Source organism: Ambystoma mexicanum, chromosome 1p (assembly GCF_040938575.1).
Source record: "Ambystoma mexicanum isolate Mex_15411 chromosome 1p, UKY_AmexF1_1, whole genome shotgun sequence".
NCBI classification, from domain to species: Eukaryota; Metazoa; Chordata; class Amphibia; order Caudata; family Ambystomatidae; genus Ambystoma; species Ambystoma mexicanum.
The window spans coordinates 1,497,867,104-1,497,881,025 of record NC_090921.1 but is presented as its reverse complement, the minus strand read 5'-3'; the positions used below and the strand labels follow the sequence as shown (position 1 = coordinate 1,497,881,025).

General features: G+C 42.8%; 1 protein-coding gene across 1 annotated transcript in view; it reads right to left on the bottom strand.

Moving 5' to 3' along the window:
* FCER1G (Fc epsilon receptor Ig) overlaps positions 1–13,922 on the bottom strand; it is a 527,609-nt gene that overhangs the window by 128,507 nt on the left and 385,180 nt on the right. The window contains exon 4 of the mRNA XM_069607181.1: positions 9,669–9,746. Coding sequence (XP_069463282.1) covers positions 9,669–9,746 — 78 coding nt within the window. The remainder of the gene's footprint in view (positions 1–9,668; positions 9,747–13,922) is intronic.

The window sequence follows — 13,922 nt, the reverse complement described above, 5'->3', positions numbered from 1 at the left end:
ACCGCCTCAGCCGCTGCTTACACCGGCAAGCTCATTAGGGCCAGTAGACCATTCCTATCACCCAACAGCTGCCTCACCCTCGCCAGAGCCATCCTACAATCCAAATTGGATTACTGCAACAGCCTGTACATAGGCGCTAACCAATCCATACTCAACAAGCTGCAGGTACTACAAAATAACGCTCTGCGCGCAGCCCTCAACATTCCTAGACGAGAGCAGATCTCTGCTACTAGGAAAGCCTGCAAATGGCTCTCCATACGCCAAAAAATTGATTTAAAAACCATCTGCCTCACGTACAAGTCCCTCAATCACCTAGCACCACCATACCTAGCTAACAAATTCACCATGAAACCTGCTACCAGATCCACCAGATCCTCCAACACTCTATGTTTGACAGTGCCCAGATTCCACCTAATAAGAGCTGGAGGGGCAAGCTTGCCCCCCAACTCTGGAACACCCTACCACTCAACATCAAAACTATCAAGTCCTTCCAGATCTTCAGGAAGCAGGTCATCAGCTGGCTCCTAAACAAAGAGTAGCCCCGCTAACACCAGACCTCTCACCCCTGCGCAGTAACTGGCTCATGTACTGTATGTATATTGTAACTGTATATTGATAAATGTATATATATGTATGTATTATAAGTATGCACGAAGTATGCAACACAAAGATACTTCTCAACGCTGTAACCGTATTCTTAAGCGCCCTTCTACCCCTGGGTTTGGAGCGCTATACAAATAAAATAAACAAACAAACAAACAAGAAAAATCATATACATCAGGAGTTACACAGAGAATGAGGGTTGGTGTAGGGGAGGATTTGTAGGGGTTGTTATAATGAAAAGGAGAAAAAAGAAAATAGACAAAATATAATAAGTCACCTGCCATTCATATGCTTGAATTGCATTTAAGATACTTTTTTGTATTTTAATTAAACTGTTACCTTGGAATTGCAGTCTTGAGTAGATTTCATTTGGACATTTGAGTATTAGAGGGGTAATCCCTGTTAATAAATTAAATATGACAGGGTTTCAACTCCATTTCTCTATATGTTGGACAAATTTACCCTGAGCATTTCATTCATATTGTTGCCTCGATATGTTTCTGAAAATTGGCATTTTATGCGCTTCCGCGCTTGCTAATACTTGTACATGTCAAGAGCTAGCCGTTCCAGAATTCATAGGGTACAAAGCCCGTGTTGTCGTTATTTACATATATTTGCATTTAGCGTTCGTGTACGTTCAATTTCATAAACACGGCACATTTACGCATTGGCGTCATGCTAATAAAGTGTTGATAATATTGGAGTGCTGCCTCCACTCTAGCGCACCGTTTAACTATCCGTCTCCTAGACAATCGGTTAGCGTGTACAAACATTGATCGTCTCTTACCTAGTGTTCTCTCAGTAACTAGTCTCTCGCGTCGGCTGAGTTTCAGGTGCGAGTAGCGTCCTCTATGTGTAACTCTACTAAGCGTTCCCAATAGCAACGTTACCATGCAAGTCCCTATTTTGTTTCTCATCTCCTTTTCGTGGTTGAGCGCTATCTTTTGGTATAACAGAGCGCGCATTCAGCTTGATTGTACCTGAACTAACCCAATTAAATCCCAATTCCTGTTGATTTTTAAAACTATTTTTTCAATTTTCTAATTAGATCATACTTAGGCAGTATGCAGTAAATTGTAGATAACATGTTTACCACATCCCTACTTTTAAAGAGATGCGTATGCTTCTTTTCCTAACATAAGATTTACTTGATTCATTATGAAGGACTTGCTATGTGAGGGGCATTGACTGGCACGATTATTGGCTACTGCTTTGGTTCCATACTCAACTCTGGATGCTTTAACAGGCATTTCATTGTGTTTAAAAATTTCGGGTGAGCTCTTTGTGTGGCGTAGGGCTAACATATTATCAAGTTCAATTACAATGTTCGGTTCCATTGAAATTGGATCATTTGATTCCCATTTTCAGGAATCAATAAGGTTTTCTCTTTTTTGTTCAAGTGTGTAATGCCCCTTCTTTTTTGTAACCTTAGGCCCCTCCATTGTTTTGCACAGGGCACCCGCTCCACCTGTCTTCTTATCCATGTTTACCTCATTGCCATCGGGTAACGTGGAGACGGAGTATGTCGAGAATTCCATACATGTTTCAAATACTAGAAATTCAGTGCTTAAACTATCTCCATGTTTTGAGAAGTATTTTCCACCACTAACCAAGCTTCTTCCGGATTAGTTAATTGTTTTTTTATTACTTTTGTTTTCTTTATGGGTCATTGGAGTAGTTAATGCATTTATAAAAGTTTTCGTATGAGTTTTCAGAATTCTAGCAAGTGATTCTTGTTTTTTTGGTTTTGTTAGTATTGTTTTGGCTCTGCAGCCTTTTTGGCAAGTTTACTGACTTGCTTTGTTTCGCCCTACCCTTTTTCCTCCTGTGTGTGATTTTAAAAACCTCAAATACTTGGTGTTGTGTAGCCACATCTATTTCTGGCAGCTGCTTAGCAGGCTGTAATGGGTCAACACGTATGATTGAATCATTTTCTGCATTTCCTACATTTGGTATAGTACCCAAAACTGTAGGATCCAAATCCACACATTCTGTAATTGGCTTGTCTCCCACACCATTAAGGTCCAATGACACAATAGGTGAACACACTCCTTGCTCATCCTGTTGCGTTAGATCACAAGATAATATATCAGGGTCTAGAATACACAAATTTGGAGGACATGTAGATTGGGGTGGCTTTACTGTCGGTGCCATTTATTTTGCCAATTTTTTATCGATCTTTCATGACTTGACTAGGCTACTGAACAAGTTTAATATATCTTCAATTTTCAACAAATTAAGTTGTTGATTATCAACCTTAGTTAATATTGCTTCATGTAGCATAATAAGTGTATATACACTATTATTTAATGCTATCCTAATTGGCTCTTGCGTTGTAATTTACGGATGGGGAAACCCAAAAGATCGACGAGGAGTGGGTTTTACAAATGAGGGACTATTAGCAACTTACGAGTTTGCAATGGTATTTGGAGATTCAGGGTAAAGTATAGGGGATTGAGATACATTTAGATCTTTTGTTGTAACTGCTTTGCCAATTTGGGTCTTCGGTATTGGAGTTACGACAGCATAAGATGTTGTAGCTAGAGGTTTCTGCAACTTGTTAGCAATACCAACTGTCGGCATCGCTATGGTTGTCGCAACATCTTCAGGTTCCTTTATGGCAAATTCTGCATTATAGTCCATTCGTTGGTTATGCGGAGCGTTAACTGCTGTTACACCGATATTTAAAGTTAACATTTCCAGTCGCTTAGTTGGAGCTTTTACAGCTTGGGAGTAAAGTAAAGGTATCTCCCGGCTGTCTACCTTATTAACTTCAGCACAGAGGCGTTGCTAGGGAGGGGGGCTGAGGGGGCTATAGCCCCGGATCTTTTGGTTGAAGCCGCGGATAGATGCTCAGGAGTTACAACCAAAAGGCTAGCTATCCCCGAGTCCCGACAGTGCCAACATTATCGTAGCCCTGGATCTTTTCCAGACCTAGCAACACCCATGCTTGAGCAGCTTGGTACTTGAGCAGCTTGGCAATGATGTATTACCGCATGCTTCATCTTGGATACTGTGATTACTTTGGGAGCCATACTTCCGTCTAGTTCTACAGTTAATGGGAGCTGAGCTAAGAGGTCAGCATCAAGTATAGAGATGGCACCCACATTTGTGGTTTCCAGAATTTCCTCTGTATTCTATTGGATTACAGATGCCGCCATCAAGTTAGCACTAGATGCACAAGATAAAGGAGGATACTAAGATCATATATCATGGCCGACAGATTTAGAGCGGCTCATCTTTTGAGAACATATCAACAATCCACGACTTCTGTTGGTCTGGTGTAGCGTGGGAGAAGTCACATTCTCTGTAGCTGGTTCAATGTTTTTATTGAGATCAATAGGAGGTATATCTGTTTTCAATGTATATAATGCCATTCACTAGGTATCAGCAAATACAGCGGGCTTACCAATAAGAGATAATACAAGCAGTGCAGGCGTTTACCGCCCTCAGTGGAATCCACGGAGTGAGTGAACCATCAGAGGCTGCTCTGCTGCTCAGCGGAGCAGCACTCCATGAAAGCACTCACACAAGGGCATGACTAAGCTGCACTAAAGAAAAATAAGAGTTATATTAGTTAAAACGTCCATATATTTTAACAGCAGTAATGTTCTCTTGGTTAGATTTCACACACCAAGACCTTCAGTCCATGGATTTTAAAATAAATCCAAACGTTTAAGAGATTGATTGCAGCGAAGTCGCTCTCAGCAGAAAGGACCAAATAAGCAGTGCAGGCGGCAAGTAGACAGCGTAAGCACTCCACGAAAGCACTCACACTGTGAGTATATAAAACCCTATTCACCCTATTTTGCTCCTTCCCCTAATACATCTATTTTTGGTGTTGGTGCTTTTTGGTGGCATAAGCCACCAAAATATCACCAACACCATTGCTACAGTAACAAAAGGGGTTACAAGAAGCAGTCTTTGTGGTTGGCATGACAACTGGAAATGCTTTGCTGTACAATTCCCAATGCACTAAGTGCTCATTCTTGTTGTACTACGCAATGTAATCCAATAGTGGCTTGTTTAACGTCTTTACTCCGAATCAGGAGTACTGTCACATGTCACATGACTTTCCACCCTTTCTCACTCATATTTCCTCTTGCTCATCATCGACACTCTCTATCAATGACTTCCTCCGTTGCTCTATTCTCCTTCTTATTCCATTGCACTCCTGCACCCCTTATCACATCCTTCTTTAAAACGTTGCACTCTCCTCATTGGACCCTGGTGCCTATAAATGGAAAATGCAAAGAACAACAGTAAATGCCAAAACGATTGGCATTGCCAATGCTAGTTTACCTTGGTGCTCTTACTCGCGGGATGCTCCTGAACCCCCTTTGGCATCCACATCATCCCCAAACACCAACACCTCCCCCTGCACTCCCTCTTCAGCCACCATCTTACCTGATGGGCCCAGAGTTTATCGCTCTGGCTTCCACCTTCCCTCAATGTCTGTGACCACTATAGGAACAGAAAAGGGATTTTCTATCCGCAAAGTAACCATAATCATTGAAGCAAGTGAGATCATGCTGTCTGGTTTTGCTGCAATTAGTAGTTCCTCCATCCAACATCAGTAACCAGTTGTCACCCAAGGCTCCCCAGCATTGGGGCCTTGTCTGCCAGCAACCCTAGCATTAAGCCTCAAAGAACCTAAACCAGGGATGAGATATATCCAATTCCTGAAAGAACAGACAAAGGGGCATGTTTTACACAAAATATAATATTTTAACAACCTATGGCAAGTTACATAAAAATCACAAATCATAACACAGAGCGATGGAAATACTTCAAAAAATCGGATTCACAGGCCCCACAGAGGGTCAACCAAGGTAGCCTTCTGGGAAAGATCCACAGAATGCTATGGGTAGCGAGTCTGTGACATGAAAAAGCAGTACAAAGGGACAATTTCCTGCTCCCAGAAGTGAAATGTAAACAGAGTGCAAGCCCTAGCCTGTCCAAGTGTACATCGCCACCCAAAGGTTCATCACCCCATCTACAGGGTACTCCCCCCATGCCCCACAGGGACGATCGTGACACGAGATACCCTGGCGAAAATCGTGTCTTTCTTCCGTACATGGCTTCAATTAGCAAGATAGCGCCTGGTTCTATGAACACAGGGAATAGATCCAAAGTGCCCAGACCAGGAAATACTGACCAAAGGCAGAGAGAAGTCAACCTGGCCAAGAGATGTATCATATGTAGGGTGAAGAGCTGGTGGAGAGGACTAGCTTGTTAGCGTATGCTTTCCATTGCCTACACCCAGTGACATTTGGCACTGTAGTCTATCTTCACTAGTCTCCCCAAGCAAGCAGTGCAGCCACCTCTCTTCTTTATCCACCCACCAAGACCGCAATAGGGCAGCACAGCCACCCATGCCCGCCCTTTCCTGAGTTATTCTACAGGATTTCAGAGTACACTTGCATGTAAAAGGGACAATGTGGAGGTAGTAATGTCCACCACCTTGGTCATTAATGGGTTGGACTGAGCAGAAACAAATAGACCGTTCTCACAGCCTTTCACCCTGCAGTGATAGATAAAATGATAATGACTAGATTAGTTAGATAGTTAGAATATTCTGTGATTTGAAACTAAAACCTTGGTACCTGCTTTGGGTAAAAGGCACAGTATTAGCGTATATCTAGTTTGCCAACTTGTGGCATTTGTTAGGCAAGCACTTCTCAGAGATCTTAGAAAAATGCATCAGCTGAAACTGTCTTACCTCCCAAATCTACATCATTGGCAGATACTGTCTGATGCCTTACGGGCAACGTTCCAGTTTCAAGCATACAATGCCTCTCCCAGAATCTTTACTAAGTACTAAAAGGGCAGCATGAACATAATTCATTTTGTACTTGTGGTGTTACTTCTTATTAGATTCATGCGCCATGAAAAGAAAAAAGAGGTCCACACAGTTGTTCATGTGAAGACCACTTCAATGGTTATTGAGTGGTACTTTATATTTCTGTACAGTTGCCCTTTATGATAACAACTGTACAGAAATATAAAGTACCACTCAATAACCATTGAAGTGGTCTTCACATGAACAACTGTGTGGACCTCTTTTTTCTTTTCATGGTGCATAAATCTAATAAGAAGTAACACCACAAGTGCAACATTCTTTGTAAAGCGGAGTGGTGGAACTATTAGTCTCTGCTTGGTTACCATATTCATGCGACAAAACTTGATTTCAATTTGATACAATTCATCAGGGCGCTGAGGTCTACTTATTAGTATCCACATTGAATGGTTCCACAGAGACTTCTCATGAACATAGTTAAGGCATTGACAGGCCGGAAAGTGTTAACATCCTGTGTAACAGACAGCTTGCTGGGAGCGGAAGATGTATGTGTTAACAGTGTATGATGTAAACATAGGAACAGTTTCCAAGTGAATGGACAATGACAAACAATTTCATGTAGGGCATGCATATTACAAAGCTAACTGTGGGGCTAATCCACACACATTTTCCTATGCTCGCCGCATAACAAACACATAGTCACATACTCTCTGGATGGACACAGCCTACAGCACAGTCCTCCTGTCATGATCAGCTGGAATGTGACAGCCACGAGTACATCAAAGCATCTCGAGAAAGGGGAAGGCAAAACCTTCCTCCTGCCATGGCTAGCCTCATTAACTGACAAAGGTGCCATGGATCCGCCCTCTCCTTTGTCCGCCCCGCTGGTGGCAGCGCATACTGATGAGAGTTAATTGAAGCAGGCCTGCGAGAGGCCTGGTTGCAGAGCTGACAAAGGGCATAGGAAACCAAACACCTTTTTGATATGCACCTCTGTCAACCTTAAGTCAGCTCCCTCCCATTGTTATCAAGGGCAGTGAACTGTCATGTCTGGGACATCTGTTTACAGTAGGCAACCCCAACAGTGGGACCCCCTTTCAGAGGGTAGAAGTATGTGATTTGATGGAGGCAGAACATCTGTTCTCACCACAACTTCAAGGGAGACCTGCGCTGTGATCAGGAACCACAGAGAGCTCAATTAACCAGAGTGACCCTTTGATTCACAACAGACAAGAAGATGGGTGGGACTTAGTAGTACATGTTTTCACCCCTTTACCTTTCCTTTTGCAAAGCACTCTGGTTATGACCTCACGCATAACAGAAGATTGTTGGTGGGGACCCAGGATTGGTTCATTGAGGTAGGATTGGCCGCCACCAATCACTGGGGCCCATTTGGCTTTAAAAGAGGAACCACTCTCTTAGCAGATCATCTGACGACTTCGAAAGGAGTAAGAAGAAGGACTCATTTGGATCCTGGCTGAAGGCACAGTCTGCCTTACAGCTTCTGCCAGTGAAGGAAGGCCAGGATTTCCAAGAGGGAAGCAAGATCCCTCCCCTAAACGTCTCCCAGGGAACAGAGGGAGATACCGAACTCAGAGGACCCGTCCAGCAGCTCCAGAACCGGTAACCAGCCAGCACACAGCGTGCCCTGCTGGGTTCTGCCAGCAAGCTTCCTCGGTGGGAAGTGCTAGAGAATCTCTGAACATAGGACAAGGCGTTGCCTGCAAACACTCTCCTCAGCTTTGGGCCATCTGGACGACACAAGCCCTGCAAAGAAGCTAGGAGGAGTGCCATGACAAGCATCAACCAGTGTGCATCTTTTAAGGACATTTTCGAGGCAGTCAAGCCCTCGAACCGCGACCGCCTGCACCACTGACTGTTGTCACGCTGCAGTCACTAAAGCCGTCTGTGATGCCTCGACCAGCATTCCAGATCCGCCAACCAGCACAGAGACAACGATTCTTGGCCCAAGCCGCCCTGTAGGCCAGCCTGCAGCCGTCCGTCCAGCCTCGCTTGCTGAACTGACTGCCGCCTGATACCCGCAGCTGTCTCCCGTCTTGAACTCTGTCGCAGAAGCTGCAAAGCACCCTGAAACCGACTTGACGCTGTCGAGCACAAACAACTTCCACAAGCACAAGGTACATTGTGGTTCTGTACCCCGGATCCTTCCCTGAAGGCCCCTTGTGACATTTTATGACCCATTGCTCCCTTTGTGCTGCAACCAACATTCTTGAAGTATTGAGATCAATTACTTTACCAACTACCCTCCTGTCAGTATGCAGAGTGCATCCCTTTTCCTTATTGAAACTGTCTGTCCTCTGAATTCCTTTACAGGTGGGTTGTATTTTGTAGTGTGCTAGAACTGTATGGTGAATAATAATAAAGTAGATAGGTTTATACAACCTTGACTGAACAGTCCCTTTTATCATTGGGTAATAATTGTATTTTTGCTGTGTTGCAACTAACCAACGATCCACGACCTTGCGGAGATAAGCCTGCTGTTCCACCCACGTTACCAAAATTGGACAAGCAGGTTTATAATTGACTTGTGTTTCCAATGTGTTCGGATCCCTTCTGGTGTACTAGAGATTGATGGTTTAGAAACCGATATTTATTCCTAGACCACAGGTGCCCCAGAAGTTGATTTGTCACACTAACCGTGTTGGCCAATCAGAATATTGCTTTCATTATACAATTAGTGGAAAGCTATTTTTTGAAGTATCACAATATGCTAATTAATATTTTAAATTATGCCAAATCAGTGCATAATGTAAATTAAATGAACAATTGCCTCCACTAAGAGTACTGCCCATGCCCAGGTTTGCCTGTGCTTCATGCCATGTTATGATCCTGCTGCTGCTCAAACTTAGAACCATTTGGCTGGTGTTCCCCTTTAATTTGCCAGTGTCTCAGCAAAGGATCTGCCTGAACATTGCAAAAAAGGAATCCAATGAAAAATGCTATACATTACTTATGGACGTCTCTCTGACATGACACTGCAGCCTGCTACATCTCTTCCTGGGAGCTCAAGTGGAAGCCACATCCGTAATCATTGTTATCTGCCACACGAGAAAGCAGGTGCTTTCCAAATCCATGGAATGATTCATTCAAACCCAAGCTACTGTTATCAGCACCAGGCATTCAGCAGCAATCTGAATGTGTACCTTACTCAGAGATGCCTGGAGATGAAGCAGTTAGAGTCATTGACAACCGTTTAATAGTCTAGTACGAACAAACAATGTCACTGTTGAATGTGGACACATACCTGTCCAGGTTCCTGCTTTGAGGGCACGCCCATCTTTGGAATTTCACTGTAAACTTGCTTGTCGACTTGTTTCAGCGGCTGCAGAGATACAATAGCCATTGTGACCAATGAGAAAGACAAACGTGTAGTAAAATATTGTATCCTAGCCAGCAGCTCTTGGAGCAGCCGGGCAGGAGTGTACACATAGAAAGATATACTGAGAAAGTGTCTTTATCAAGAAGCTTTCCAAGCCTCATAATGAAGTGTGCATAGACATTGTCAATATTTGGGTAACATCTCACAGGTTGAATGCTGGTCGGTTCTGTTGGGTTCAAACAATATTGCAATTCAAATAGCAGCTGTTAATTTTCTTATCAGTCTCAAATTAGACAATTAAGTAAAGCTAGAATCCAATTAAATGTTGCACTTGACACTTTTTCTAACCTTTTAAGTAGTAAATAATGTAAATAAGAAGTTGTTCATTTTAAGATGTATATGATGAATGTTAAAATTATGTTAAATGCTGTATCTTTCAATTATTTTTTCTTTTCTTCTGTTTGAAAGGTTGATTAAATTCAACCAAATCAAAAAAAAAAAAAAAAAAAAAAAAATAATGAAGTGTGCATAGTAATCCTGGAGAAAGTAATCAGTATTGAAAAATCTTGAGGATCTCGAGGACCACTTGTGCACTAGGACCCCAACCGGCCCATAAAGCTGGGGGTTGCCCAATAGCACTTTAAGATGAGTAGCAGCACCCGTGAGATGGATGGGGATGCAGATTAATACTCTAGCATCAAATCAATAATGACAACTCAATGGTTTGGCAAAGGGAGTCCGTTTAATGACAAGTACAAAAACGGGGAGTTCATAAACATCAGCTATTGCTTGATCTTCCTTCTCGCTTAGACAACACCAACGAGCTTCATAAAAAACACATAATTTATACTAAAACTCGTCATCACTGATGCGTAACGCTTAAAATGTTGCATGCAATTCTATTGGTTCTAGGAAGGTATAGGTTCTATATCTGTATATGGTAACGGAGGGAGGGGATTAGATAAACAGTGTCAGGTGGGGCATCTAAGCCCTTCCTTCAAAATGGCTACATTAGAGATCACTAAAAGTATGACGTCTCATTGGTTCTACTAACTATAGGACCCTAGATTACTTGGTCCACTATGATTGGGTTGGCACCAACCCCACTCATACTTTTCCACTAGCTTAGCAGCGTGCAGAATAGCCGGCCAGGTGCAGGGTGCTCGCCTGCTCCCCCAGCCTTCCTCCAATTATTGCTACAATCAATCAACACTTTAGGGGTCATGTGTCAATTATTTCTTGGTGGTTGGGCTCGAGACTGCATCTCTGTCTGGAAAAGTTCAGATACCTGTGCATGGCACAAGGCCACGTGTAGGTGTGAAAGTTCCATCTCTTCTCGCTTGGCTGGTCAAGTGATTCAGATACCGTGAAATCGTCTCATTCTCCATGTAATTCGTGTATTTGATTTTAGTTTTGCTCACCACCTGCCTTCTGCAGCTTATCTTGACCTTTCAGAATAGGATATTCTGTTCTTTGCTTCATTAATTGTATCTACTGTTAGTCTATTTCAGCTGATACGACCTTGGCTTTTTGGCACGATTTGCATGCGTCTGGGGTTCTCTCTGTCTTTAGTTTTCGAGTTACGTGCTGAGGGGCTCCTTTCCTGAGACCCTTAGTAACCTTTGGTAGATTCTGCTCTTGTGCATAGTGGAAGTATACTTTTATAAAATGCTCCTTTTGAGGTAGATACGTATAGGTGGCGCTTGCCGCAATCTATCTTACTACTAAGCATAGCAAGCCAAATGATTTTCTCAGCGTTCTTGCGTTTCCAAGCATATGTACATGTGTAAACTGGCTGATGTCTTCATGACGCACATGGCATAAGCTGTTTACATTTGAGATCACTCGTTTCACATTAAACTCCGGATGCCACTTATCCATGTGTTTCGTCTCTTTTCGTCATTTGCAGGTTGTCATATCTTCTGTATGTGCGTCAGTCCGGGTTCGTGTGACATCACCATTCATCTTCCTTTAGTATATTTTTAGCTTCTTCAGGGACTGTGCTCTGACATTCTTCATTTTGTTTCATTAGTCGATATGGCTTTCTCAATGGCTACCTTACTGTCCAGGTTTTCTTAGGTGTAGGTACTTCAATAGGTGCTGTTCTCTTGATAGGTACTTGACAGAGCCCCACTGCGGCTCTCTGCTGGTTTATTTGCTCATCATACATCACATATTTCGGTGTGAACGTTCCTGGTACTTCAAAATGGACGGTTGGAGTGCGGGTCGTGCTTGGTACCTCCTCTACACTCCCCCCTCTGGGCGATACATCAACCACTTTCACTTTTTCTTTTGTATCCATCTTTCCTGCATCCTCTATGTTCACTTTCACTGCATCTTCTGGGTCTTGTTTTAATTCATCTTCTGGGTCTACACATGAAGGTCTGGAGAAATGTCTCTTTGGGGTCCATATTTTTATTATTCCCTTCAAATTTCCTGCTGTTCTTACGTGTTTGTCCTTGTTCCATGTCATTAGTTGACATTGTCCATTTGGGCTGCAATATATCCATCTTCCCCCATAGTTTCTGTGTTTCTTTGTTAACCGAAACTTGATTCCATCTGGCGCATGAATGCTGGCTTTCACAAAGTTTCCTATTTCTACGTCAGTCAGGTCTTTGGGCTTCCATCCTGGTTCGACATCAATCATGATCTTCATCTTTATGGCCTTTTTTCGCAGTTTTCTACCACTGAGAGATTATTATCTTGATAACACAGAATCCGAGCAGTATCATCACTAGCAGGGCTCCTAGGAATTTGAATGCATCTGCCATCCATTGCAGAACCCATGAGAATAGTGCTCCAAACCAACTGTCGTCGTCCACTTTGCCAGTTACATCAATCATTTGATTCTGTAGTTTTGTCAGCATACCTATGGCCTCTGTTAGAGTTTCATTTTCTTTATCGTGAGACGGTATAAATGTGCAACATGATTCTCCAATTTTTGCACAAACGCCTCCATCCATAGCTGTGATGATGTCAAGGACATATCTGTTCTGGAGAGTCATTAGTCGGAGTGCCCTTAACTCTTCTTTAATTGCGTTGAATCCTTTTATGGTCGTGTTGATGGTTTGCAGTAACTCCCATCTGGTTATCTGCAACCATTTAGTATTTGCTCCAACCTGAATTCTTGGCATGAAAATTGTTATGAACACGGAAGAAGACTGACTGAACAGTCTATGTTCATATGGGATAGCATCAAAAGCTTCTATGGATTTGGCAGAAAAGTAATTCTCTCGCTTCATTCGGCTCATCAGTTCCACAGATCTCCTTTTCCTCAGGTGAGCATCTGCTTTCAGGAAACTGTCAATATTCAGATCACTTTTTGGAATCACCAATGCTGGAACATGGACATTTACTATTGTACATATACCTCCCCAGTTTCTCGGCATTCTGATATATGATTTGGATCCACATGCCCAATAATGATCCATGATCACTGCGGTACCATGTACCATTCGTGGGGCGTCAAAAACTCATCCACAGTTTTGATTCTCCCCCATTTTCCTTGTGCCATTATTCCTGAAGCAGACTTTTGGGCTTTCCAATGGCACTATCTGCAAGGGTCCTCCCCTGTCTTCGACCCATGTCAATAGCTTGGCAAGCTTTGGCCATAATGGCTTGCATCCATTTTGCACTATGTTGATGGTGGGCTCGTAGTGACCGAAGGCCATCCATGCTCTGCAGATCACTACTCCTTTCTCCCATCTGTCTGGTGAAAGCACTGTTCCCCAAATCTGCATTTGGCCTCTGTTCTTCCAGCTTCAAGCTTCTTCTGGAGTTTTTCCTTGGACGTTTAGTTTCTGGTTCGCTTCTCTTCTGATTTCTGCTCCTTTAACTCCAGGCTTTTCGTATCTGATCACAATGTGCTTTGTCTTTCCATTGTTCCTTGTCTTTATGTCCTGCACATAATTGTACAATAAGTAAGAGAAATAAACTTGTTTGAGATAATATAGACCATACAAGAGAAAAGGATGACACTGGCTGTAAGTAATACTTGTGCGTTCATTGGGGCTAAATAAGGCAGCATCCTAATTGTTACATGATAAAGACGCTTCCCTAATAGAGAGACATGTGGAAGCTGTGTACCTGTAGTTGTCCACCAAATAGGAACATAGTGGCAATGGTGGTTGGTGACATCTTCAAGATACCACATTACTTTAGTTATACTTTTCATCTACG